A 26,540-nucleotide genomic window follows, 5' to 3' on the forward strand; every position below is an offset into this window, starting at 1 on the left:
GATAATATGAAATACTTAAAAATCTGAAAGTTACAGCTAAACAGATTTCCTAAGGGATTCTGCAGGACTTGCTAACAGGACTCAGATAAAGTCACCCCAACCCCCTTCCGGTAGCGGTGCATCCTTCAGTCTCGCCTTGTAAATCCAGCTGTGGGACTAAACTGCTTCATGATCTCTTCTGGTTTTCCTGTGTAAACTCTACGTCTTTTTCATCAAACAGGAGCCAAATTCAAGAAGTACATCGGTCACTCTGCCCATGTGACAAATGTTCGCTGGTCCAACGACCTGCAATGGGTCGTCAGCACCGGTGGTGCCGACCATGCTGTCTTCCAGTGGAGGTTTCTTCCCGAGGGCGTCATGAACGGCGTCCTGGAGCCTCTCCTCCAAGGTAATACTAATATTTACTACTTAAGCATTTATCCCAGATAACGCCTGCCCACTGCTGGCCAACATCCTGCCCTACAATGACGAGATGATTTCATCCAGCTCATTCTCAGTGTGGGCCAGCCACATCTGGGCCCTCCTAACACCAGACTGGAATCCCTGAAGTTATCAACTGCAACCGGCACGCCGTTTGTAAATCTGCAGTATTTGTCATCCATAAATTAACTTATAGCTCTAAAACCCCCACCAACACGTTATTGTTATCCATAACTGAAAATCTGTAAATGACTCTTTAAATAACCAAACAACTTTCTGTAAATAACAAACCATTTCTTTTATTAAATTGTGAAGGACCATGTTTGTTATCCCTAAATCACCACCTGTACATGTCATCATCAGTTACTCATCATTTGTTATCATTATTCATCAGGTTCAGTTCATATCAGGTTTTCCGTGTCGATATGTTTCCTGGATTTCTGATTTGAGTTAAAAAACAGTGTTTTGTTAATAAACTTTTTTACTGGCTGGTGTCTTCAGAGGGTTACGCTGACTCCAACAGTGGAGAGTCGGACTCAGATGTCTCGGACGTCCCGGAGCTCGACTCGGACATCGAACAGGAAGCTCAGACCAGCTACGAGCGTCAGGTGACCAGAAAACAAACCAGTGACATGCTGCACCTGTCTGCCCAGCTTGTTCTCATTCCCAGGTCGTCACATATGGATGTTTTGTCACGTCCTCCTGCATCTGGTACCAACGCACGTGGCGTCCTTTAGCGCATTTTGATGCTAAAAGTATTACTATATATAACCAAAAAAGACTGAGTAAGGAGGTGATTGGGTGGTTCGTTTCCCGTGTGGTGTTAACCACTACTTTTATTTTGAAAGTCTAACCGGACGTTGTATATTTCTTCTTGACTGCGGACATGTACAAAAATAATGCTAAATGTTACCCAGGGTGTTAAAAAGCGACGCCAGGGGGTGTGACAAAGCGTCCATATGTGATGCTCTGGGATGAGAACAGGTTGGTCTGTCTGACTCACCTGTCTCTGTGTGCAGGTGTACAAGGAGGACCTGCCTCAGCTGAGGAAGAAGCTGATTGGTTCCCTGAAGCGGCAGAAAGCTCCGGAGGAGGGGCTTCGTCTGCAGTTTGTTCACGGGTAACAGATTAAAAGCTAAACTAGACAGAGTGAAGGATTGTTCTGATGTCATCATCTTTGTTACTACATGTGATCACATGTTTATTGATCCACTAAATTTAAATAGTTTTAGCTGAACAGATACTACAACATGGGAACTTATAGAAATCAGTACCTGGGCAGAATCACTGATGACGATACAGATACATTATGTAAAATAAGATGTGGTAGAGTCAAAGCAACAGTTATGCCAACTGGTTTTGTTTTCATAAGAAACTTGTTTTACGTCTATGTTGACAAATAATGAGGCAAACTGTTTTCTCAAAATGAGACTTATGTTTGAGTTCAGTGCTTTTACATGATCATAAATAATTATTAATTAATAACAACAATATGTAATATCAAAGCTAAAATATTATATATAAATATATGTACTCTAAATGTGAGACACAGTTAAATAGATTCTATAGAAATGAAAGACAATAGAATGATAGAGTTGCAGTAGTTTTTCTGAATCCTTAGTTTGTATGTTATTAATGTAATTATTTCTACTTTATGTTCTTATTATTTAATTTCTATGTCTTATAAAATGAACGTCAACTTAGAAAAATGTGTTACGATGACTTAAAATGAAATGAAATGAAAAATGAAAAAAAGTTATATGTGATATATGTCAGTATGTTTTACATATAAAGTCGAGACCACAACATAACTGTCTTCAGAAAAGACAGTTGGTCCTCTGTACAGCAGGACGATGAAGAGCTATGATTCTCTGCTTGTGCTCTTCTGTATGAAGTGACCAATAGTGACCTTTATTGTGGCGGTCTTGTCTCCTGTTTGCGCAGGTATCGAGGCTTTGACTGTCGTAACAACCTGTTCTACAGTCAGGCAGGGGAGGTGGTGTACCATGTGGCCGCCGTTGCCGTCGTTTACAACCGGCTGCAGCACAGTCAGAGGTTTTACCTCGGCCACGACGACGACATCCTCAGCCTCACCGTGCACCCGCTCAAAGACTACGTGGCCTCTGCACAGGTACGCCCTGCCAATCAGAGGGCGGCATGTCACTGTCACACTGACTGAGAGCGTTTCTGATTGGCTGTCTGTGTGTTCAGGTGGGCAGAGACCCGGCCGTCCACATCTGGGACATCCAGACTCTGAAGTGTCTGTCGCTGCTGAAGGGACACCACAGCAAAGGAGTGTGTGCCCTGGAGTTCACAGGTACACCCGCTGCAAAGTGCACCATGTCCAATTATTACCTGAGTAGCAATTTTTTATCCCTGAAACACCATATTTAATCTTTAAATCACAATTTTGTATCCCTGAATCAAGACCTGTAAAACACAATTCATCTGGAAAGCTTAAATCTCCTTTTGTTATCCCTTTGAGACCATTTGTTGTCCCTAAATCACCACGTCTTCTTAAGTCACCCTCATCCTTAAATCATCCTTAATGTTACAATTTAAATGACAACCTTTAATCCCTAAATCACAATTTGTTATACCTGAACCATCACCACTAGTTCCTAATTTATCACTTACATACATTAAATAACTATTTGTTATCCCTTTACTGTTTACATCACCTTTACTGTCTGTACCTCTGTATGTGTATATTGTGAAGGCTGCCTCCCTCCTCTCTCTCTCTCTCTCTCCCTCTCTCTCTCTCTCTCTCTCTCTCTCCCTCCCCCCAACCGGTGGAGGCAGATGGCCGCCCACCCTGAACCATGGTTCTGCTCGAGGTTTCTGCCTCTTAAAGGAAGTTTTTCCTTGCCTCTGTCGCCTAGTGCTGCTCTTGGTGGGAACTGTTGGGCTTCTGTAAATATCATCACAGAGTACGGTCTAGACCTGCTCTTTTATGAAAAGCGCTGTGAGATAACTGTTGTTGTGATTTGGCGCTATATAAATAAAATTTAATGGAATTGAATTGAATCCCTGAATCCTCACATGTAAACCATAAATCACATCTAAACTTTTGTAAATACTTAATCACTATTTGTTATCCCTACAGCACAGCCTGTAAACCTTAAATAATTACCTGAAGACCATATATCATCTGTTTCAAACCTTTTATAAGCACTAAATTACAATTTGTTATCCCTAAAGCACTATTTGTGAACACTGATCATGAAGTTTTCTCAAATTCTGCTTGTAGAAAGCACCTGGGAGATGAATGACTGTGTGAGGTGATATGTTTTGTAAATTCAGCTTCTGCTGTCTCATGTCTCTCTGTCTCAGCGGACGGGAAGAGTTTGATCTCTGTGGGAATCGATGAATTTCACTCGATCGTCATCTGGGACTGGAAGAAAGGCGAGAGACTGGCCAAGGCCAGGTAACTTTGATCTGCTGAAGAAATTCTCCCTAAATTAGCTTTTCCTGTCTCATCATTTTAAAGTGATCGTAGTTTGTGTAGCAGTTTAAGATTCTTCAGTCTTTAATGTATTTTGTTGTGTAAGTCTGCAATAAGAATATTTAAAGATTCAGTCTTCAGGAGGAACCAATGGGCTCACAGCTGAGAGCCACAGACAGGAAGTCAGACCATGTAGACTAACAGCAGGCTGGTCCTGTAACCTGTAACCTGTCTGTCCTGCAGGGGCCACAAAGACAAAATCTTCGTGGTGAAGAGTAACCCGTTCAGGATGGACAAACTGGTGACTGTCGGCATGAAACACATAAAGTTCTGGCAACATTCAGGTACGCTCGCTTTCCTCTTCCTGTATCCTTCATACCTGAAACACACCTCCGTCCTCAGGTCAGTGATGTTCAGAAGGCCACAGAGAGAAAAACTACCGTGGGATTATCATGTTGTCATCATTATTTTTTCTGTGCAGAGGAAGAAGCCACCTGTCGCTTTTATTTTGATGGACAGCTTTAGATAACAGGAAGAGGCGGGGTTCTCCGAGCACACTTACTCATCTCTGACATATTCTGCTGGCTTAAACTTTAGATTTGTAAACCCGAACACCTGACCAGCAGACAGACTCAGTCATGTCATGTGGTAAACTTCTGTTTTTTCTCTTTGAAGCAGACTGAGGATAAACTTTACTTCACTATCTCTCAAAATAATGGTTTTATGTTGAGTTGGTAAAAAATATCATGTAATTACAGGATTTACACATATTTTCACAGAATAGATATTGTAAAGTCTCTTGGAGGCAAAACTAATTTCTTTTAAGCTCTCTGTCGTTCGTCTGTCAGACTGAAACTCCAGCAGCTGTTGGATGGATTCATGTTCCCACACTTTTTCTCTGTATGAATAAATGATCTCATGAAAAACACCGTCAGACGCTCCCTTCACTCCTCCGGCAGGCGGCGGTCTGACGTTTAAACGGGGGATTTTCGGGAACCTGGGGAAGCAGGAGACGATGATGTCGGCGTGTTATGGCCGATCGGAGGACCTGGTGTTCTCCGGAGCCACCAACGGAGACGTTTACATCTGGAGAGACACGACGCTCATCAAGACCATCAAAGCCCACGACGGCCCCGTGTTCGCCATGTGCTCCCTGGACAAGGTAACACCTGGAACACCTGACAGACCATCAGTCATCTGCACCTGTTTATACTCATTATTTAAAGAAGCCGATCAGGAGGCAGATACTCAGAATTTAACATGATTAAATCATATGAGATGTTAAATGCTAATTTTACAAGAAAAAGTCACAATTTAATTAGAAAAGTCCTAATATTATAATATTGTTTAAACTTTATTATTTAAAATTTTCGAATTCTGGGAATAGTAATCTTACAAGTTAGTTGTAATTTTGACAAAAAGTCATAGTTTTAAGGCATAAAGTTGTAATTTTGATAGAAAAAAGTTTCATATTACAATAAAGCTGTAACATAAAGTTGCAATACAACTTTACTTTCATAAAATACAACTGATTATTTTCAAAATCTCATTTTCCCCTCTGAACTCTGAACATATAAAAATAAAAGCGATGATCAGTGTGTCTGCTGTTTTGTGTTTCTCGTGATGCGTTCACTGTCCAGGGTTTTGTGACGGGAGGGAAGGACGGCGTGGTGGAGCTCTGGGACGACATGTTTGAGAGATGTCTGAAGACGTACGCCATCAAGAGAGCCGCTCTCTCTCCGTCATCTAAAGGTTCTACTTCTTTTAAAATGTGTTGATTGTTCTTTCTGATTGGTCTTATCATGAAAACGTAATGATCCATGCGATTTTGATTTGTTTTTTTATTAAAATATTTTGTACCGTGCAAATAACACTTACAGCCTACGCTTGTACTGTGCATGTTGTCTGTTTCCCGCCGCCACAGTCTCTTTTAACTCCCGTGTTACAGTCAGTAACAGTCCCAGCTCGTTATTGGTCCATGCAAAATAAAATCTGGTCTGATTCTTCGTCTGCAGAACTTTATTCTTTCGCCAAATCTTCTGTAACTACAGAACAGATCATCTGATTCATGTTTACACCGGCTCGCACACGCCCAGTGTATCTGAACGGCCACTAGATGCGTTTTCAGTTGTTAATACAGACAGAGATCAACTCTGATACGCTGCTAAAACGCTGCTGTGGACGGAGATCGTATTCGTTTTAATTCTCCATTTTTAAACTAAAACGGAGCAGTGTGGACGGGGCCAAAGACTAAAGCCTCCACAGGGGGGCAGCAGAGAGCTGAAGGGAGGCAAAGCAACTGCAGGAGGTGAATCTGAGTCAAACATCCCACAGAGGGATTAAAAGATCTTTAGAAACTGTAGCTCATAAATACAAAATTCAGTTTTTCCAACGCCACATCTCTTCCTCTGTGGTGTTTCTGGATCAGGTCTGCTGCTGGAGGACAACCCGTCGATCAGAGCCATCACTCTGGGTCACGGTCACATCCTGCTGGGAACAAAGAACGGAGAAATCCTCGAGATCGACAAGAGCGGACCCATGACGCTGCTGGTTCAGGTCAGACACAGCGTGTCAGACGCTCACACTAGAAATGTTTGAGCACGGTGAACACTCGAGGTAGAACAGAGACAATGTGGCAGGTGCGGAGAATCGGAAACACAAAAAGTAAATGAAACACGACCCGGCGTTAAGAACAACATGTCAAACTAAATGTCTGTGATGGATTTTCTGTCTGCAGGACGCTTCCAGTCTGCAAGGTCTCATGTTGAGCTCTTTTCTTTTCTTGCTGTATTAAACGTTAGTCGCTGTGTGTTGCGTTCAGGGTCACATGGAGGGCGAGGTGTGGGGTTTGGCGGCTCATCCTCTACTTCCTATTTGCGCCACCGTCAGCGACGACAAAACTCTGAGGATCTGGGAGCTGTCGGCCAATCACCGCATGGTCGCCGTCCGCAAACTCAAGAAGGGTGAGACGGAGGACACAGATCGTTTTACACACCATAATACTGCATGATGATCCTGGGGTGTGTGTCTTACCTGTGTTACCTGTCACCTGTCAGGTGGGCGGTGCTGTGCCTTCTCTCCTGACGGTAAAGCTCTGGCCGTCGGCCTGAATGACGGCAGCTTCCTGGTGGTGAACGCCGACACGCTGGAGGACATGGTGACCTTCCACCACCGCAGGGAGCTCATCTCAGACATACGATTCTCCCAAGGTACCTGAACTCACCGCACAGGTGTGACAGAAGGTGAAGATGGTAGGTAACAGCTGTGTCTGTTCCAGATGCAGGGAAGTACCTGGCCGTGGCGTCCCATGATTCCTTTGTGGACATTTACAACGTTCTGACCAGTAAGAGAGTCGGCATCTGTAAAGGAGCCGGCAGCTACGTCACACACGTTGACTGGGACTCCAGAGGTGAGCGCACCTGTGCTGCTACTCTAACACGCTAACGGTTAGCAGTACAGGCTAACTGTGTAGCTGCAGGGATTAGAAACTTACAGTTTGAACTGTCAAGAAGTTCACATATTCATCTTTTTTTATGTAGCGCCACCATCAGGTACCTCTGTCCAACACTGCTGTTCACAAGATACATTTAAAGCTAATGACTGAATTAAATGCTAACGTGTACCAGCAGGGGGCGACATAAACCTGCGTCCTCTCCAGCAGCCAGCAGGGGGCGACATAAACCTGCGTCCTCTATAACGGCCAGCAGGGGGCGACTTAAACCTGCGTCCTCTATAACGGCCAGCAGGGGGCGACTTAAACCTGCGTCCTCTATAACGGCCAGCAGGGGGCGACTTAAACCTGCGTCCTCTATAACGGCCAGCAGGGGGCGACTTAAACCTGCGTCCTCTCCAGCGGCCAGCAGGGGGCGACTTAAACCTGCGTCCTCTCCAGCAGCCAGCAGGGGGCGACTTAAACCTGCGTCCTCTCTAGCGGCCAGCAGGGGGCGACTTAAACCTGCATCCTCTCTAGCGGCCAGCAGGGGGCGACTTAAACCTGCATCCTCTCTAGCAGCCAGCAGGGGGCGACTTAAACCTGCGTCCTCTCCAGCGGCCAGCAGGGGGCGACTTAAACCTGCGTCCTCTCCAGCGGCCAGCAGGGGGCGACTTAAACCTGCGTCCTCTCCAGCGGCCAGCAGGGGGCGACTTAAACCTGCGTCCTCTCCAGCGGCCAGCAGGGGGCGACTTAAACCTGCGTCCTCTCCAGCGGCCAGCAGGGGGCGACTTAAACCTGCGTCCTCTCCAGCGGCCAGCAGGGGGCGACTTAAACCTGCGTCCTCTCCAGCGGCCAGCAGGGGGCGACTTAAACCTGCGTCCTCTCCAGCGGCCAGCAGGGGGCGACTTAAACCTGCGTCCTCTCTAGCGGCCAGCAGGGGGTGACTTAAACCTGCGTCCTCTCTAGCGGCCAGCAGGGGGCGACTTAAACCTGCGTCCTCTCCAGCGGCCAGCAGGGGGCGACTTAAACCTGCGTCCTCTCCAGCGGCCAGCAGGGGGCGACTTAAACCTGCGTCCTCTCTTGCAGCCAGCAGGGGGCGACTTAAACCTGCGTCCTCTCCAGCGGCCAGCAGGGGGCGACTTAAACCTGCGTCCTCTCTAGCGGCCAGCAGGGGGCGACTTAAACCTGCGTCCTCTCTAGCGGCCAGCAGGGGGCGACTTAAACCGGCGTCCTCTCCAGCGGCCAGCAGGGGGCGACTTAAACCTGCGTCCTCTCTAGCGGCCAGCAGGGGGCGACTTAAACCTGCGTCCTCTCCAGCAGCCAGCAGGGGGCGACTTAAACCTGCGTCCTCTCTAGCGGCCAGCAGGGGGCGCCTTAAACCTGCGTCCCCTCTAGCGGCCAGCAGGGGGCGACTCCACTGGATTTTAGTCTATGAGTCACTGATAAAATGTTTTTACTTGTCAGCTGATTTATTCCCTCAGTAAACACTTTCCTGATGAGTTTCTGGTCTCAGTCGCTAGTTTCAAGTCTTCTTCAACACAGCATGATGTTCATTTAGTAAATTATGGTCCCATTTAGAGGAACAGAGACCAGGAAGCAGGGGAGGCTTTAGGGCGGGGCTACAAGCTGATTGATAACCTGTCAATCAGGATAGAGGCGACTCGTATCCGCTGCTCTGTGAACATTTAACCAGCTGAAAAAGCTTCTATACAATCAGCGTTTTTGAGGAGTTCCTAGTACAGTGGATCGCAGCGTACCGTCCTTATTTAATTCAGTTCAACTTTACTGCCATTATTATAATGTGTTGGCACATACGTAACAAAACGGAGGTCAGTGGCTTCCACAAGTCATCATATCTGAGCATGTCAGCATATTACGCACATATCAATGCTAAGTATTACTTACATTTTTGTGGACAGGTAAACTGCTGCAGGTGAACACTGGAGCTAAAGAGCAGCTGTTCTTTGAGGCTCCGCGAGGACGCAAACAGAACATCAGCGTGGCCGAGGTTCGTCTGCGTTTCCTGTAAATTGTCTGGATCATCAGGGCGTTTCCCTTTCTGCCTATAGACTCATGTTTCTGTGTTCCCAGTTCGAGAAGCTGGACTGGGCCAGCTGGACGTCTGTTCTGGGTCCAACCTGTGAGGGAATATGGCCGACGCTCAGCTTCGTCAACGCCGCCTCGCTCACCAAAGATCGCAAACTGCTCGCCACCGGAGACGACTTCGGCTTCCTCAAACTGTTCAGCTTCCCGTCCAGGGTCAGTCGGTCTGTCAGGGAAACGTGGCGTTCACGAGATTCTATAAAGCTAAAATTAACAAAAAGTTGTTGGTGCTTCTGCATTATTATCATTATATGTGCAGCCATTTAAGAGGGAACATCAGATCAGAACAAAAGGAAGTTAAACCTGCTGCGAGACAGTCTGTCTGTCTGGTTTTTATTTTTCCCTTTTTGGCTGTTTGTGTTTTTGCTCATGTCATTTTTTGATTAAATTTCTTGCTTACTTGAGACTTCGTACTTTAATCTCTAATCATGTTTCTTCTCATTTTGACTTTTCTCTCTTCGGCTGAACAAACCGACTTCAGGGCCAGTTTGCCAAGTTTAAGAAGTACGTGGGTCACAGCACCAACGTGACCAACGTCCGCTGGTCTAATGACGACTCCGTGCTGCTGTCGGTGGGCGGGGCCGACACGGCGCTGATGATCTGGAGCCGAGAGCCGCCGGGTCACAAAGAGAGCAAAGCTGTGGACAGCGAGGAGTCGGACGACGACACAGAGGAGGACGGAGGTAACGCAGCTGGGCTTTTATTCTGAAGTGACGACCTTCTCATTCACGTCAGTACGGCGTCAGGTGGACGTTAGAGGAGCGGCAGAGGCTGCCGACTGGTCCAAAAGTCATGAAACCAAGACCAGGCCTTGGTTTGTATAAAGTGTGTTCAGTCTGTCTGTACTCAGAGCGGACTTGTTGTGTTTTCAGGGTACGACAGCGACGTGGCACGGGAGAAGGTGGTGGACTACATCACCAAGATCTACTCTGCCAGCATCAGGAACATGTCAGGAACCAGACCTCACCTGCAGCTCAAGGAGCCTCCGGTGGAGGAGAGGTACCGGATCGGATAACGACACACTCACATAGAGACGCACTGTGTTTTACTGATGTTGTCTGGACTGATCCTGGACTCGTTTCCCGCTCAGGCCTCCCGTGAGTCGAGCTGCACCGCTGCCTGACAAGCTGCTGAGGAACAATGTGACCAAGAAGAAGAAAGTGGTGGAGGTCAGTACGAGCCTCCACCATCAAGACCAATTTATTCTGCAGTGATTGGTCGGCCTGGTAGCCTTTCCTCCAAGGAAGTGCTTTGAAGCCAAATTTACTAGCGGCCAAACATTTTCCCAAAAGTCCTTTGGTCCCAGAATCTACCTTTCATGGAACCAAAAGGTTCCTTCAGCCCGTTGTTGTGTGTTTCCACCGCGCTCTAAAGAATTAACCAGCTGATTTATGTTCTTACTCTGTCGTACGTCGTACAGAGCGACGGGGTTTCAGTATTTAGTAGCGTCACCATCAATGAGCCAAACGTAGATCTGAACATCAGATCTGATGAACATATTGACAGAGACGTTTCTTTAGGATGAAGCTGCTTTACTCAGTGTCTTTAATGTTTTAATGAGCGGGTCTGTTTGCTTTGGGTCTCTGGGTAAATTCGGCTCCCTGAACAGTCATCAGCTGTTAGCTGTAAACACGCCGCAGGACTCGCTGCTGCTTCAGAGCTGTAACCGTAACGCAGACATACGATCTCAGGCCGGCATCGCCGAGTCTTGGGTGGTTGATGTATTGGTTGAGTCACCGGTGGAAAAGAGACGAGCAGTAGCAGCAAGGCGGATTCAAAACACCCACAATGCACAACTCAAAGCGAGCAGCCTCAACTCGACCAATCAGAAACGCACTACAAAGCAAACTCCCACAAAGTTCCAGTACTTTTCCGAGGGACATTTGTGGCGGTAAACAAAAGTCCCTGAAACCTAATTTAGAGTAGACCCTGGAGCCTGTGATGGAAGCGCTGCGAGTTCCTCTAAAGGTTCCCGGTTCCGGGGGAAAGTCAGCTCAGCTGCAAAAGTCAAAGCAGTGGAACATAGAAACCCCGCCGCCAACGTTTAATTTCAGAGACACCAATGCACCAAGTGGAAATGCTCAGGACGGCTTTCCAGCTGCTGTGTTTGCTTTTCAGGAGCTGCTGCTGGAGCACGTCTTCGGCTACCGAGGCTTCGACTGTCGCAACAACCTGCACTACCTCAACGACGGCGCTGACATCATCTTCCACACCGCCGCCGCCGTGGTCATCCAGAACCTGTCCTCCGGTCAGTCCAACTCTCGGCTTCTGATTTCAACTGTCGGTGTTGTTGTTTGATGACGATGGCGTATCACTTCCTGCTTCCTGTCCTGACAGGAACCCAGAGTTTCTACCTGGAGCACACCGACGACATCCTCTGTCTGACTGTCAATCAGCACCCGAAGTACCAAAACATCATCGCCACGGGACAAATCGGTGAGCGGCTCTGTCAGACGGGCCTTTAACGTCCGACTGAAGTCAAACTGTGACCTCTGTAGCTCCAAACAAACGTGCACCGCTAACGGCTAATCAGGAAGATATCAATTAGAAAATCACTTGTTAACAGGGTGCAAAGGAACCTCAAGAAAGGCAACAAACAAAGAGCAACAAGGCAAAACTATTTGGATTATTATATTAAAGCTTTGTTTTAATTAAGAACAGATTCTGGCAGAAGACAAAGGTGTAGCTCCCCTCCAGTTTAAATCTCAAACACAAGGCGTTCCTTTGGTTACAGGCATTTATTCCGACATTCACGTCGTCAAGCACGCCGTGAGAACTAGACAAAATAAAATACACAAATCATAAAATGAGTCTAATAAAATACAAAGCATTCTCATAGAGAATAATCATTAAATAAATCTTTCACAAACACAAAATAGCTTACAAACCCTCCCTTTGCAGGCTAGAAGCTGTTAAGCTTGCAGATGGACGATGCTATCACGTTATTATCACGTGAAACTCTGCTAATATATTAGCTGTAGTTAGCCTAACCCTAAACAACAGCACACAGTATTTGGTAATAACCTGATATTAGTGAGGGATGGAAGGTTCATGATCCACAATATGATATCAGCGTAACACCTTCAAAATCTAATGTACGTTCTTGGAAATCAGAATTGCTCCCTTATGTTCCAAACAGACCCTTTGGTTTCCTTGTAGACTTCACAGATTATATGTCTGGAAACAGCTGCGGTGGTTCCAGCGCTGCTAAATGCTAAACTACATGTTTCTGTCTCACGTCGTGGGAATATTGTCTACCTGCACAACGTACTGTGACGTACTATCTCCAAAGTGTCAGCTGCTCAGTAACGTCGTCTTCACCTCCAACCGTAGTGATCCTGAAGTTAGTTACTTCACTTTTCAGTTAGCGTTGTTTACCATTCCTTTTTGTATATCAGGTCACCTCAGGGTCTTAGATAGCCGTTAGCGGCGTTGATGGTGACGATGATAAGAACACATGTGGCATGTCCTCAGACCTAAACAACAAAAGAGATTAATTGTCACGTGTCCCAAAACTGTCCCTTTGGGACACGTGACAATATGCTTGTCCAGGACAGACCTTAAATACACGACTTTAGTCACGTGACATTTAACAGGTGGTAAACATAAAATGAAACATAAACATAAAGTGAAACGGTGATAGTTTGGTCAGGTTTAGGAAAACATGGTGGTTCGAGTCTCCACCGACCTCAAAATGTACAGAATTATAAGTGACGTTAAAGGTCCTGTTTCCTGGGCGACGGACTCTGACCTTTCAGCGTGGTTGTAATATTGATCACCTTGTTGCCCTCATGCATGACCGGCTGCCCATTGCGCTTCTTTTCTTTTCCACTGCTTCCTCATTGTCACCGCCTCACCTCATCACCAGGTGACATCACTGACCTGCCAGGTAAGACTCACCTTGCTGCTGTCACTCGCCACTGATCCATTCACACACATGATTCTGTTTACGTTGCCGTGGAGAACACGGTGTTTAACCTGTCGCTGTCGTTGGCTCTCGCCGTGTAGAGGCTGAAGTGTCCGGTGAGTATCAGGTCTGGTCTAGTTGTCCTGTCTGTAGCTCGACCCCCTAGCCACTCTGTCTGCCAGAGACCATGTCTACACTAACGTGGATTCAGATGAAAACACTGTGTGCGATCCGATCGCACTAAACCATCGTTTGAACCTCTGAAAACTGGACTTTTCAAAACAAACTTCCTGTGAGCTCTTATTCAGGACCCCCCTCTACAAACCCTTCATCCTGCCAGGGACGTTACACTGAAAGAGAGTCATGTCATATTGCTAAGCATTTCCTCTGTCCTCCCACTCTGTCTGTCTGCGTGGATAGATTTCAGATGGCGGGTAGCACACCTGTAGGGTTCAGGCCGATCGCTGCCGCCCAATCAAACTACAGATGTCACCGGGTGGGAGACGCATCAGTAACCGCTTGCTGGATGGAAAAACCTTTAATCAGAGATCACAGATGACCTTTGAAGTTGGCTGTGGCTACTGCTCCTGATGTTTGGCTCCTCACCAGGTGGTGGTCCTAAGGAATCACTTTCTTTCACAAAAGCAAATCTTAACTGGATGTCCGCTTACGAGCTTTTTCAGCAGCTATAAAACTTTGTTTCACAGTTTTCATTGGAAAGATTTTGCCTAGTTGTCATGGTCATGACTGAGATCTAGTTGAGTGATTGGACCTTGAGTTGTCCAGAACGTTCCCTCTCCAGCCACCATTTCGAAAGGAACCTTTTTCCAGTTGTTTTCATGCTAAAGTTTGGACGCAGGTTGTAGAAAACAATCTGAAAACATGGAAGGCCTTTGGTAAACAGTGTTTTCTAGTGTCTCCATGTTCGTGTGGGCATGGCCGTAGAGAAACTAAAGCAAGCCGGACTAAGAACAAAGCCTTGCTTAGCGCCTCGTATCAGCATGTTGGACTAGCCGAGCTAGCCTGGGTGGTTACTAAGTGGTGTCTGTACTGTTTGTGGTAAGACTGTGATTCAGAGACTTTTCCTGCACACCAGTTCTTGTAGAAGCTAGACCTGGATTCATTGCATTGATGCAGAGGACATGAAGGGCATGACTGTTCTTTCTCTGCTCGACAGACTGGAGTGATCTTGTTTTATTAACCCTCTGCAGCCATGATCACATGGGACTTTCTGTCCCACACTTTGGTCCAGAGCCGGACATCTACAGACAGATGGCCGTAACATTTACTGTAGATATTCATAGTCCCCAGAGGATGAATCACAGTGACGTAGATGGCAAGACATGACGGCGAGAGGTAAACTATTCCAGGAGCTTCAGTGTAATTTGGACTGACTGATCAGATTAATCAGATGGATGCTGAATAGGGATTAAGGAGGTTGGAAATATAAGATTGTGCCAGTCTTAAACTACGTGTAGCCTAGGAAAATTGGTTGAACCAGACTTTTTTAGCTCTCCGCGTTTGACATCCTCGGGACAACATAAAAGAAATTTAAGAAGAACTACAGATTGAGATGTTGTGTGATGTTGTATTTTCTAACACAGACCTCAGTGGAAACATACAGTGCAGATACAGTAGGGTCTGAAATGGATCCTTGGGGTGCGCCCCAAGAGAAAGGAGCAGAAGATCGTGAACCCTTTTCAGTTACAACTGATACTGATCTGTGGCTATTTTAAACTTTGCGACCTTTTGTTTGGATTTGATTTCTTTTGCAACAACTCAAATTCAATGTCCTAAAACACGACCCGTCTGGACGTTCAGATGAAAGGAAGCCTATGTGATCATGGCCACAGGTGTGAAGTGTTTGCTGTGAGTGTGTGGATGCAGGATGGACTGAGCATCCTGAAGAATGAGCAGTTTAGATTTTCCCAACTCTGTAGTTATTAATTAATTCTGCTCTGTTGAATCTGCATGTCAGCACCAATGAACAGTATGGAAGTAGGACGTCTAATCACTGGTCCCCTACCTGCCTATCTCCCCCTTTGACTCCTGAATCTTAGCCCGTTCTCCCTGAGAACTACTCAGCATCTCCACCCACCTCCTCTGGTTCCGTTCATCGTTTATTTGTGTCTTGCTTCCTTGATTCCACTGCTCTTTGGCTCCTTGGTTCTCCGGTTCCTTGGTCCATCAACTCATTGATCCAATGATTCTGTGTTTCTATTGTCCTGCTGTTCCTCTGTTATCTGGTTCCTTGGCTCCCTTGCTATCTTAGGTCCTTGATTCCTTATGTCCCCCAGGTCCTTGTCTGCTCATTACCTTTGAGTTTTGGCCCCTTGGTTGGTTAAAGCTTTGCCCTGCATGTTGGTTCCACAGTTCCTGGCAACCTCTGTTCATTTGCTCCTTGATACAATGGTTCTTAGGTTCCTAAGCCCTATGGTTCCAGAATGACCTTAGGTCCTTGGTTCTAAAGTTTCTTTGATCCTTAGCTGCTGGGTTGGTTCTGTGGTTTCTCAGTTCTTTGGTTCCTACGTTTATGGTCTCTTCTCCCAGGCCTTGCTCCATCCATCCATGTGTGGGATGCAATGACCAAGCAGACGCTGTCCATCCTCCGCTGTTCCCATGCTAAAGGTGTCGGCTACGTCAACTTCAGCGCTACAGGAAAGCTGCTGTTGTCTGTGGGGGTGGAGCCTGAACACACCATCACAGTGTGGAGGTGGCAGGAAGGTACAAACGTTTATCTTATAATCTTAAATCCCCTGAAACTGTGCGATTAATAAAAAATGCAAATTAAGTATTGACTCTCACAATAAAGAACAAGAGGCAGTAGGGTTCTCTAAGGATGGGGTTTTGAATGAGGTACCTTTGTGCAGTAGTATGATTTTAGCTTTTAGGTATTTAGTTGATGACAACAGGCCACGAGTGTGATTAGAGTACCTGAGGAAGTTAAGGATGCAAACAGAGTTTATTAATATACCATAGATATCTTGGGTATCTTGAGGGAAAGTGACCTTTGACCTCTGGCAGGTACCAAGGTAACCAGTAAAGGCGGACACGCTGAGCGGATCTTTGTGGTCGAGTTCAGACCGGACTCTGACACCCAGTTTGTGTCAGTGGGAATCAAACACATCAAGTTCTGGACTTTGGTCGGAGGTTCGCTCGTGTACAAGAAAGGAGTGATCGGCTCGGTGGAGGACGGCCGCATGCAGACCATGCTGTCCGTCGCCTTTGGTGCTGTAAGATAAAAACCTGTAGTTTTTAAAACTCACCTTTTAAAATAAAATCTTATTAATTTGTAGTAAGTCAGCTTTGGTTTCCTCCAGAACAACCTGACGTTCACCGGCGCTATAAACGGAGACGTGTACGTATGGAGGGAGCACTTCCTGGTACGAGTGGTGGCGAAGGCGCACAGCGGTCCGGTCTTCACCATGTACACCACCCTGAGGGACGGACTCATCGTCACTGGGGGGAAGGAACGGCCGTGAGTAACATGCTTTACCTCAGCTGTATTTTTGTAATTCTAGTACCTGTAGGTTAGCATAACATATAGCATCCAACTTTGAATAACTATCTTGTTGTAAAAGTAGTCTGTGGGCCATAGTGACACTCTCAGCGTCTGGTAGGGTCAAACAATGGTTCAGGACTGCTACTGTATGCTTGGTTCAAGATTATCAAAAATAATTGCGGCCGAACCGTGGACACAAGGGCCAACTCAGGGACCTAGGCCTTGGTCTGGATCTGGTAAGCAAGCACGTGGTGAAGCTTAAGTGGATCTTAGCTGGCTTTTTACAACCTCAGCAGCTGTAGGAGCATCAGCTCCTGGGAGGGTCACCAGAGACAAACCCAGATGAAAGACTAGACAAATGGTTGTTTCCTGACTTTGGTTCAAGATGATCAGTAATAATCCTGGCAGGAATAAGGACACCATAACCATGTGAGCCCCTCAACTCAGATCAGCCACAGAAAATAAAACCACAATGGTTGTTGGTGTATTTGACAGGACTAAAGAGGGCGGTGCGGTGAAGCTTTGGGATCAAGAGATGAAGCGTTGCAGAGCATTTCAGCTAGAGACCGGCCAGCCGGTGGAGAACGTCCGATCCGTCTGCAGAGGGAAGGTACGAGGCAGATCTGATCATAAAACCAAACTCTTCTGCAACATTAACACGAAAATGCCACAGTCTGTGGTTATTCACAACAAACATTTTGATTGGTACTGTGCACAAAGGCCATGAAAATACATCCATGTGCATATGCTTAGTTGTGAATAGTTTTTTTTAATTCCACAAAAGGGTTAAATAAAAAGAGTTTAAATATTGTAAAAAGTTACCTCCAATCACAGAGCAGTTAATAGAGCCACTCAGTCGGATCTTTGTCAGAATATTTGCAGAACAGTAGCTAGCTCCTTTTTTTAATAAAATTAATTAGTTCCAACAGATTCTAGGTACAGTGAATCATAAAAGTCAGATTTATTTTCCAAATATAGTGGCTTTAAAACTCTATATAAATATAAAATACATTCTTGGTAAGAGGATGTTGTTCTGTACTTTCTGACACGTCTCTTTCACCCCTGATGATCCAGGGTAAAATCCTGGTGGGAACCAAAGATGGAGAGATCATTGAGGTTGGAGAAAAGAACGCTGCCTCCAACACCATGATCAACGGACACACTCAAGGAGGGATCTGGGGTTTGGCGACTCACCCTTTCAAAGACGTCTTTATCTCTGCGAGCGATGACGGCACCATCCGAATATGGGACCTGGCTGATAAGGTACAAGGCTGAAGACTGACGGTGGAGACTGGGACTGTAGTTGTAGCAGGCTTGGTTAGCTCCACTACAGGTCTGGAGACAACAACATTTTAATCGTCACATGTTCTGCTATCTTGTTTTCTGAGTTAGAAACTTCTGAACAAGGTGAATTTGGGTCATCCTGCCAAGTGCACCTCCTACAGTCCCAACGGAGAGATGGTTTCCATCGGCATGGAGAACGGAGAGTTCATTGTCCTGCTTGTCAACTCCCTCACCGTCTGGGGAAAGAAGAGAGACCGCAGCGTCTCCATCCAGGACATCCGGTAAAACATCATTCTTTAGCAGATATTAGGACATTTTGTAGGACATCATCCTTTAACACTTCTGTTTTGTACCTCATTTGTTTTTTGGGGTGGTTTTCTTGTTTTTCAGGTTCAGTCCAGACAACCGGTTCTTGGCAGTGGGTTCAGTTGAAAGTGCTGTGGATTTCTACGACCTCTCTCTGGGGCCGTCCCTTAACAGGATCGGCTACTGTAAGGACATCCCTGGCTTCGTCATCCAGATCGACTTCTCTGCCGACAGCAAATATATCCAGGTTAAAAAGACTCAAAACCTCGACTCCCGTAGAATTATGACGCAAGTGTACCTGGTCAGTTTGGTCAGGTGCAAATGTAGGTTTGATTGTTGACCTTTTACTAATGGCTGCTTGTAATGTAGTAGAGTGATTTTTCTACTTCTGAGCTCAGTCATCTTTCATGGGAGCGTCATGCCTCACCGGACTGTCTAAAACATAAAATCTCCTTCGTTTCCATCGCAGGTGTCCACCAGCACCTACACTCGGCAGGTGCATGACGTTCCCTCGGGCAAGATTGTCACAGAGCAGTCTGTCATGGAGAGGATCACCTGGGCTACCTGGACGAGGTGAGGCTGGCTGGAAGTTGGAGTTTACGTGCTACTAACGTTTTAAGGGTTGCACCAGCTGAAATACTTCCAATGTAGACATAAGTTATAAATTAAATCTTACACCTAGCCCTTAATAGGTGTAAAGTCCTCTATAAAATAGTCGAGCGGTTGTCATGGCCCATCGTTTTGAAAGGTGGGGTAACTGGGATGAGGAGGAGCAAATTATACCGAGCTCTTGTCTGTAACTGCACACACACAGCCTGGATGACAGCTCGTTTCGGTTAACCAGGCAAAATGCAGATCACAAACTGGTGAAGTTATGAAGGTATATATCCGTTATACGGTACCATTCGTTACGGGTAACGTTACTATTAAATTACACCTATGTTGTTGTAAACGGTTTTACCACTCAATGTCACTGTTTGACTAGCTGTAGATTAAGGTTTCATAGTTATCACCATCATAATTCTTGGTTGTTGGTGTTTTGCTGATATTTTTAGCCGCTAGCCTCTTCAGTATTGCAAACGTTGAAAGAGAGAGAGACAAACAGCCGACAAAACCATAATAAACTCTCTGTTAAGAATAGTGCTGTTCACTGATTGGCCATGGGATGTGTAAACGTCATTTTCTGCGACAATGTTTTGATTAATATGGACTTCACGCCAGAGTAGCTAAGAAGGACCTTACATCTGTGGTGCAACCAAACATTACTAACATTGTAGGCTACTAGGGAACTAACGTTTTAGGCTACTAGGGAACTAACATTGTAGGCTACAAGGGAACTAACATTGTAGGCTACTAGGGAACTAACATCGTAGGCTATTAGGGAACTAACATTGTAGGCTACTAGGGAACTAACATTGTAGGCTACTAGGGAACTAACATTGTAGGCTACTAGGGAACTAACATTGTAGGCTACTAGGGAACTAACATTGTAGGCTACAAGGGAACTAACATTGTAGGCTACTAGGGAACTAACATTGTAGTTCCCTAACATTGTAGGCTACTAGGGAACTAACATTGTAGGCTACTAGGGAACTAACATTGTAGGCTACTAGGGAACTAACATTGTAGGCTACAAGGGAACTAACATTGTAGGCTACTAGGGAACTAACATTGTAGGCTACAAGAGAACTAACATTGTAGGCTACTAGGGAACTAACATTGTAGGCTACTAGGGAACTAACATTGTAGGCTACAAGGGAACTAACATTGTAGGCTACAAGGGAACTAACATTGTAGGCTACTAGGGAACTAACATTGTAGGCTACTAGGGAACTAACATTGTAGGCTAACATGCAACATGTAGGAACTAACATTGTAGGCTACAAGGGAACTAACATTGTAGGCTACTAGGGAACTAACATTGTAGGCTACAAGGGAACTAACATTGTAGGCTACTAGGGAACTAACATTGTAGGCTACTAGGGAACTAACATTGTAGGCTAACATGCAACATGTAGGAACTAACATTGTAGGCTACAAGGGAACTAACATTGTAGGCTACTAGGGAACTAACATTGTAGTTCCCTAACATTGTAGGCTACTAGCGAACTAACATTGTAGGCTACTAGCGAACTAACATTGTAGTTCCCTAACCTTGTAGGCTACTAGCGAACTAACATTGTAGGCTACTAGCGAACTAACATTGTAGGCTACTAGGGAACTAACATTGTAGTTCCCTAACATTGTAGGCTACTAGCGAACTAACATTGTAGGCTACTAGGGAACTAACATTGTAGGCTACTAGCGAACTAACATTGTAGGCTACTAGGGAACTAACATTGTAGGCTACTAGCGAACTAACATTGTAGGCTACTAGGGAACTAACATTGTAGTTCCCTAACATTGTAGGCTACTAGCGAACTAACATTGTAGGCTACTAGAGAACTAAAATTGTAGGCTACTAGCAAACTAACATTGTAGTTCCCTAACATTGTAGGCTACTAGCGAACTAACATTGTAGGCTACTAGCGAACTAACATTGTAGTTCCCTAACATTGTAGGCTACTAGGGAACTAACATTGTAGGCTACTAGGGAACTAACATTGTAGGCTACAAGGGAACTAACATTGTAGTTCCCTAACATTGTAGGCTACTAGGGAACTAACATTGTAGGCTACTAGGGAACTAACATTGTAGGCTACAAGGGAACTAACATTGTAGGCTACAAGGGAACTAACATTGTAGGCTACTAGGGAACTAACATTGTAGGCTACAAGAGAACTAACATTGTAGGCTACTAGGGAACTAACATTGTAGGCTACTAGGGAACTAACATTGTAGGCTACAAGGGAACTAACATTGTAGGCTACAAGGGAACTAACATTGTAGGCTACTAGGGAACTAACATTGTAGGCTACTAGGGAACTAACATTGTAGGCTAACATGCAACATGTAGGAACTAACATTGTAGGCTACAAGGGAACTAACATTGTAGGCTACTAGGGAACTAACATTGTAGTTCCCTAACATTGTAGGCTACTAGCGAACTAACATTGTAGGCTACTAGCGAACTAACATTGTAGGCTACTAGCGAACTAACATTGTAGTTCCCTAACCTTGTAGGCTACTAGCGAACTAACATTGTAGGCTACTAGCGAACTAACATTGTAGGCTACTAGGGAACTAACATTGTAGTTCCCTAACATTGTAGGCTACTAGCGAACTAACATTGTAGGCTACTAGGGAACTAACATTGTAGGCTACTAGCGAACTAACATTGTAGGCTACTAGGGAACTAACATTGTAGGCTACTAGCGAACTAACATTGTAGGCTACTAGGGAACTAACATTGTAGTTCCCTAACATTGTAGGCTACTAGCGAACTAACATTGTAGGCTACTAGAGAACTAAAATTGTAGGCTACTAGCAAACTAACATTGTAGTTCCCTAACATTGTAGGCTACTAGCAAACTAACATTGTAGGCTACTAGCGAACTAACATTGTAGGCTACTAGCGAACTAACATTGTAGTTCCCTAACATTGTAGGCTACTAGGGAACTAACATTGTAGGCTACTAGGGAACTAACATTGTAGGCTACTAGCGAACTAACATTGTAGGCTACAAGGGAACTAACATTGTAGGCTACAAGGGAACTAACATTGTAGGCTACTAGCGAACTAACATTGTAGTTCTCTAACATTGTAGGCTACTAGCGAACTAACATTGTAGGCTACTAGGGAACTAACATTGTAGTTCCCTAACATTGTAGGCTACTAGCGAACTAACATTGTAGGCTACTCATGCAGCTTAACTGTGGAATGATCTATTTCTGGCCGTTTGATAGATTTCTTTACTGTCTGTTTTTAAATCTCTTCTTAAAACCCACCTCTCTCCCTAAAGCTTAGGAAACATACTGTAAATCTAGTCTAGGGAACATTAAAGCGTTAAAGCTTAGGAAACATACTGTAAATCTAGTCTAGGGAACATTAAAGCGTTAAAGCTTAGGGAACATATCAGGGGACCATAAAAACAGCTGGCTGTGTGATCACCCGTATTTATTGTGGTGGTATTTTGTTCTTCTAGCATCCTGGGTGATGAGGTTCTTGGCGTTTGGCCTCGTAACACTGAGAAGGCGGACGTTAACTGTGCTTGTGTTTCCCACGCCGGCCTCAACCTGGTGACCGGAGACGACTTCGGCCTCATCAAGCTCTTTGATTTCCCATGCTCAGAAAAATTTGTAAGTGAAGTTTGTGTGACAATAAATTCTCAATGCCTTCAGAGAGTCGTAAGCTGACACATCACCTCTTTGTGCCTCCTTCTGATCTTTTACAGGCAAAACACAAGCGTTACTTTGGTCACTCTGCTCACGTGACAAACATTCGCTTCTCCTGTGATGATAAGTATGTCATCAGCGCTGGAGGCAGTGACTGCAGGTGAGGTTAGACCTGATCTCTCAGACTCAGTCACTCCCACAAAGAAGAAATAAGAAATGAGTTAATGTAAGAGCAGTTTGATTTAAATTGAAAGAGTGCATTCTGTAACTCAGCTTTGCTTTGTCATCATAAAACACAAACAAACAAAAGAAGAAATGTTTTTTGGTCATTTGACAGCAGTGAGAGGGGTTCAGGCCAACACTTGAGCCCAGAGAGAACGGCAGTATTTCTCTGGTTCCAAACAGATTCACACTCAAGGTCAGTTTATACTTCTGCATTGAATCTAAGCCGACGTGCACCACCCCAGAAATGTAACTACACGTTGCGGCGACGCAGACCGTAAGACCTGTGATTAGTCGCCTCAGTAGTGTCGCATTTACTCCTTCGCATTTCCGGCTTGTCCTTCTTCTTCTGCTTCAACCAGCTAAAGGGTCGCATAAGTGCTCACGACGGCACGTAGCCTACGCTGGCGGCTTCGGCGTAGACTCGATACAGAAGTATAAATCGGCCTTTAAGTGCATCTCCTCATTCATTCTTCTGTTTCTTCCTTACAGTTTATTTGTGTGGAAATGTCAGTGAGATCTCCAAAACCCTGAGGAGGTCACCTGAGTCCTCCGTCAGAGTCTCCTTCTTCTTCTTCTTCTTCTCCTGTGATGCTGCACTCACCTCTGCTGACGCTTCAGTCCCTTTACCTGAGATCACACAGGGCAGGAGAAACAAACTGCGTCTGAGTGTTTAAATCTGCACAAGCTGCTGCTGACAGACTCAAACCTGTGACATGTCTGCTGCGGGACGCTCTGTTCCTCCGCCAGCGGTCTTTGTTGTGACGTAGGTCTTCTTGTACATTCAGATATATTTAATGTGAAACTGAAGAGCAAGCGTTATATTTCAGGTCTCTGTGTACAAACGTTTAAATGTTGGTAACTTTGTCAAAAATAGATCCAAAAAGATGAGCACGGTGCAGATATTCAGTTTGACCTCTTTAAAAGCACTCGTAGCTGTTTAACGTAGCTGTTTCTGTTTGTCAGTATGTGCCTTTTTCACAAACTCTGACCAAACATTTGATACAACTTTATTTATAATCGTGGTGCTATCAAACGTGATCATTTAGGGCTCTTTACATGTATGGATGATGAATACTGTAGTTGTATTGTTTTGTATCTCGTACTGTCTGATGATGATGATGATGATGACGAAGATGCAGTTATACTTCACTGTACTGAGAAGGCTACTAAAGTGAAGTAGAAAAAAGGTGTTAAAATAAAAACTAGTTTGTTTAATATTGTTTTAAAAAAGTAAAAGAATTCTACCTCTAACTACAATAAAGTGAAACGAAATAACAATAATAAATATTTAAGGTAGAAAATAGATATTTACTAGAATGACATTTTCATTGAGCAGTCCTGTCCACCAGATGGCGCTGTGTTTTCTCTGTTACTTGTGTCCTGTAGAAATAAAACCTGCTTTTGAACATCTGAACGAGGATTTAAAGGAAACACGTTTATCTGGTGACTCGTTCTTTAGGAACCTTTGCATCAACACATATTATATATGTTCCTGTCTCCAACGTTAACATCTGCTGCACCGTGTTTTCACTGCAGTTAGAGGGTGTTAAATGTCAAATCCAGCATTTTGGACATCTGGAGCTGTTGGGACCAAACATCATTTATCACAACATAAAAACAAAATGATTTCTTCAAATATTTAAATTCTTCAAATTGTTTAAAGAAAACAAAGGAAAATGATTCTTTGGTCTAACTGCTCCCAAACTAAAAATGAAGCATTTAGGCTTTGAGGAGTCGTGAAATGAAGTTTCCTCAGATGCAGCAGTTCCCCAACCTGTGAATCTAAAGATAAACGACAAAAATTAAATCAATGCTCTTTTTCTTGTTAATAACAAATCATTTCTTTAAATTGTTCAAAGTAAACAAAGATAAAATCACTCTGGTTGAACAGGTCACAGTCAGGAAACCAGACATCTGTAGATGAGCACCAGCCTCAGTCAGAGGGATCAGAACTAATACGTAGGTGACAGAACTTTATTAAAGACCACTGGAAACTGCATAAAGACTGTAAAATGGAAAATGTAGTACAATGAAACTGAGGTACCACAAAGAGTAGGGTCTATAAATAAAACTGACTTAAATTGAACTAAAACTGTCTCTGATTGGCTTGAAACTGCTCCTCCTTTTAGATCATTTCAACATTCAGTACTGGAGAACTTTTTGTGGAGTCATTTTAGAAATTTGATTGTTCTCAGTAGAACCCACTGCAGAGCTTTTGGCTGATTACTTATGGAGTTCCGCAGGAGTCCATGTTGGGTCCCATATTCTTTTACTTTTTCATCATTTTACCTGAACATATACATTACCCACGGACGCTGCAAACATTTTTACATCTATGTTTTTATGGCAAACACAGTTCAGGTCAACAGTTTAACCACTTTTCTAAATCAAACTGAAGGTAACTACAGCAGCAGTGAGTGGGTTAACCAACAATGGACAACAAAACATGGAGGACCTTTCTTCATTTGGACTCCCCCTCCTTTCAGTCTGTAGTTTTACTACATCAGGATACTTATCGTTAATTATCAATTTTAAAGAGGCTTGTCGTGAGCGTCAATAATTTTATAGCTTTAAAATTATATATAATATAATAATTATATAATTATATCGTGCTCAAAATTGAACTGTCAAACTTACATTTCCCCCCATAAATGTTAAAATCATACTGATTGGTAATTTCTCTTGTCTTCCTTTTGCTTAGCTAGGCTAAATGTCCTGGTATAACACTGGTTACCTAAAAACAGCAACCATAACATTGGATGTGGTGGCTATTTGTAGGTAGCTGCAGCCCTCTAGTGGGTGATTTAAAAAAAACAGCACAGTTTACATTTACTTGACGCTTTTATCCAAAGCGACTTACAATTGCTATATACGTATATCAGAGGTCGCACGCCTCTGGAGCAACGAGGGGTTAAGTGTCTTGCTCAGGGACACAGTGGGGGATTGAACCCAGGTCTCCCACACTAAAGGCAAGCATCTATGCGCCATCACCTGCCCAGTTCTCAAACACAGAAGGATGCCTGGTTTGCTCTAATTGAAAAAGTAAAATGCACAAATTCACCTCTTGATCGTTCTCTGTCATGGTTCAATAAAGCCCCATGGAGCCACAACCAAATTCAAACCATGTAAAAACCACAGAAATATGTTGTCAATATTCAATTAAGCCACTACTCCGGCTAAATCCGTCCATTTTCACAATCGTTCCTGAGTATACTACCAGACCAGCCATATATATGTATATAATTATAATTACTATCTTTAGATCTCTAAAGTGCTCATTCATACAGCAGCCTCACGCCCATATCTATGAGTAACATCTTGTGGGGAATATATTGAAGTAATAAGCTTGACACACTAGAATAAAACCTCTTCTAAAAATTTAAACAATTTAATAATAATCTCAAACACTGCAGGTTGTTCACCAGTGAGGAGCTGTGAAACAACAGCACGGCTCTGTCAAAGTAAAAGTTATGTTGCGTTCTCTGGCGGACCTGGATCAGCTGTTAGCTGTAAACAAACCACAGAGCTAACGCTAACGTTGCTATGTGACTGTGTTTTAATGGCTTAATTAACAAAATAGCTATATAATGTCAGTCCAGTGACTGTTACCTGACAGCCGACCTGCCTCTCGTTCTCCGGC

At 44.5% G+C, this 26,540-nt stretch overlaps 1 protein-coding gene across 2 annotated transcripts in view; it reads left to right on the forward strand.

Annotated features, from left to right (window-relative positions):
- Positions 1-24,314, forward strand: part of LOC119899869 (echinoderm microtubule-associated protein-like 6) — a 35,661-nt gene extending 11,347 nt beyond the window's left edge. Inside the window, exons 11-42 of one of the 2 annotated variants that reach the window (XM_038714679.1) lie at positions 221-388; positions 922-1,028; positions 1,440-1,540; positions 2,365-2,551; positions 2,632-2,737; positions 3,754-3,847; positions 4,109-4,209; positions 4,825-5,027; positions 5,506-5,617; positions 6,294-6,421; positions 6,687-6,828; positions 6,922-7,074; positions 7,143-7,274; positions 9,218-9,306; positions 9,390-9,557; positions 9,883-10,084; positions 10,274-10,400; positions 10,492-10,570; positions 11,520-11,649; positions 11,739-11,837; positions 13,270-13,290; positions 15,859-16,032; positions 16,333-16,541; positions 16,629-16,786; positions 17,306-17,420; positions 17,885-18,073; positions 18,203-18,375; positions 18,485-18,647; positions 18,870-18,973; positions 22,486-22,639; positions 22,735-22,835; positions 23,390-24,314. In XM_038714679.1, the coding sequence (XP_038570607.1) occupies positions 221-388; positions 922-1,028; positions 1,440-1,540; positions 2,365-2,551; positions 2,632-2,737; positions 3,754-3,847; positions 4,109-4,209; positions 4,825-5,027; positions 5,506-5,617; positions 6,294-6,421; positions 6,687-6,828; positions 6,922-7,074; positions 7,143-7,274; positions 9,218-9,306; positions 9,390-9,557; positions 9,883-10,084; positions 10,274-10,400; positions 10,492-10,570; positions 11,520-11,649; positions 11,739-11,837; positions 13,270-13,290; positions 15,859-16,032; positions 16,333-16,541; positions 16,629-16,786; positions 17,306-17,420; positions 17,885-18,073; positions 18,203-18,375; positions 18,485-18,647; positions 18,870-18,973; positions 22,486-22,639; positions 22,735-22,835; positions 23,390-23,414 (4,214 nt within the window). In that variant the 3' untranslated portion in view covers positions 23,415-24,314. The remainder of the gene's footprint in view (positions 1-220; positions 389-921; positions 1,029-1,439; positions 1,541-2,364; positions 2,552-2,631; positions 2,738-3,753; positions 3,848-4,108; positions 4,210-4,824; positions 5,028-5,505; positions 5,618-6,293; positions 6,422-6,686; positions 6,829-6,921; positions 7,075-7,142; positions 7,275-9,217; positions 9,307-9,389; positions 9,558-9,882; positions 10,085-10,273; positions 10,401-10,491; positions 10,571-11,519; positions 11,650-11,738; positions 11,838-13,269; positions 13,291-15,858; positions 16,033-16,332; positions 16,542-16,628; positions 16,787-17,305; positions 17,421-17,884; positions 18,074-18,202; positions 18,376-18,484; positions 18,648-18,869; positions 18,974-22,485; positions 22,640-22,734; positions 22,836-23,389) is intronic. The other variant, XM_038714680.1, reaches the window with a different exon arrangement.
- Positions 24,315-26,540: the final 2,226 nt, after the last annotated feature.

The sequence above is a fragment of the Micropterus salmoides genome, unplaced genomic scaffold, assembly GCF_014851395.1.
Source record: "Micropterus salmoides isolate LMB-PRFRI ecotype aquatic unplaced genomic scaffold, ASM1485139v1 Ms_hic_scaffold_12, whole genome shotgun sequence".
Lineage (NCBI taxonomy): Eukaryota > Metazoa > Chordata > Actinopteri > Centrarchiformes > Centrarchidae > Micropterus > Micropterus salmoides.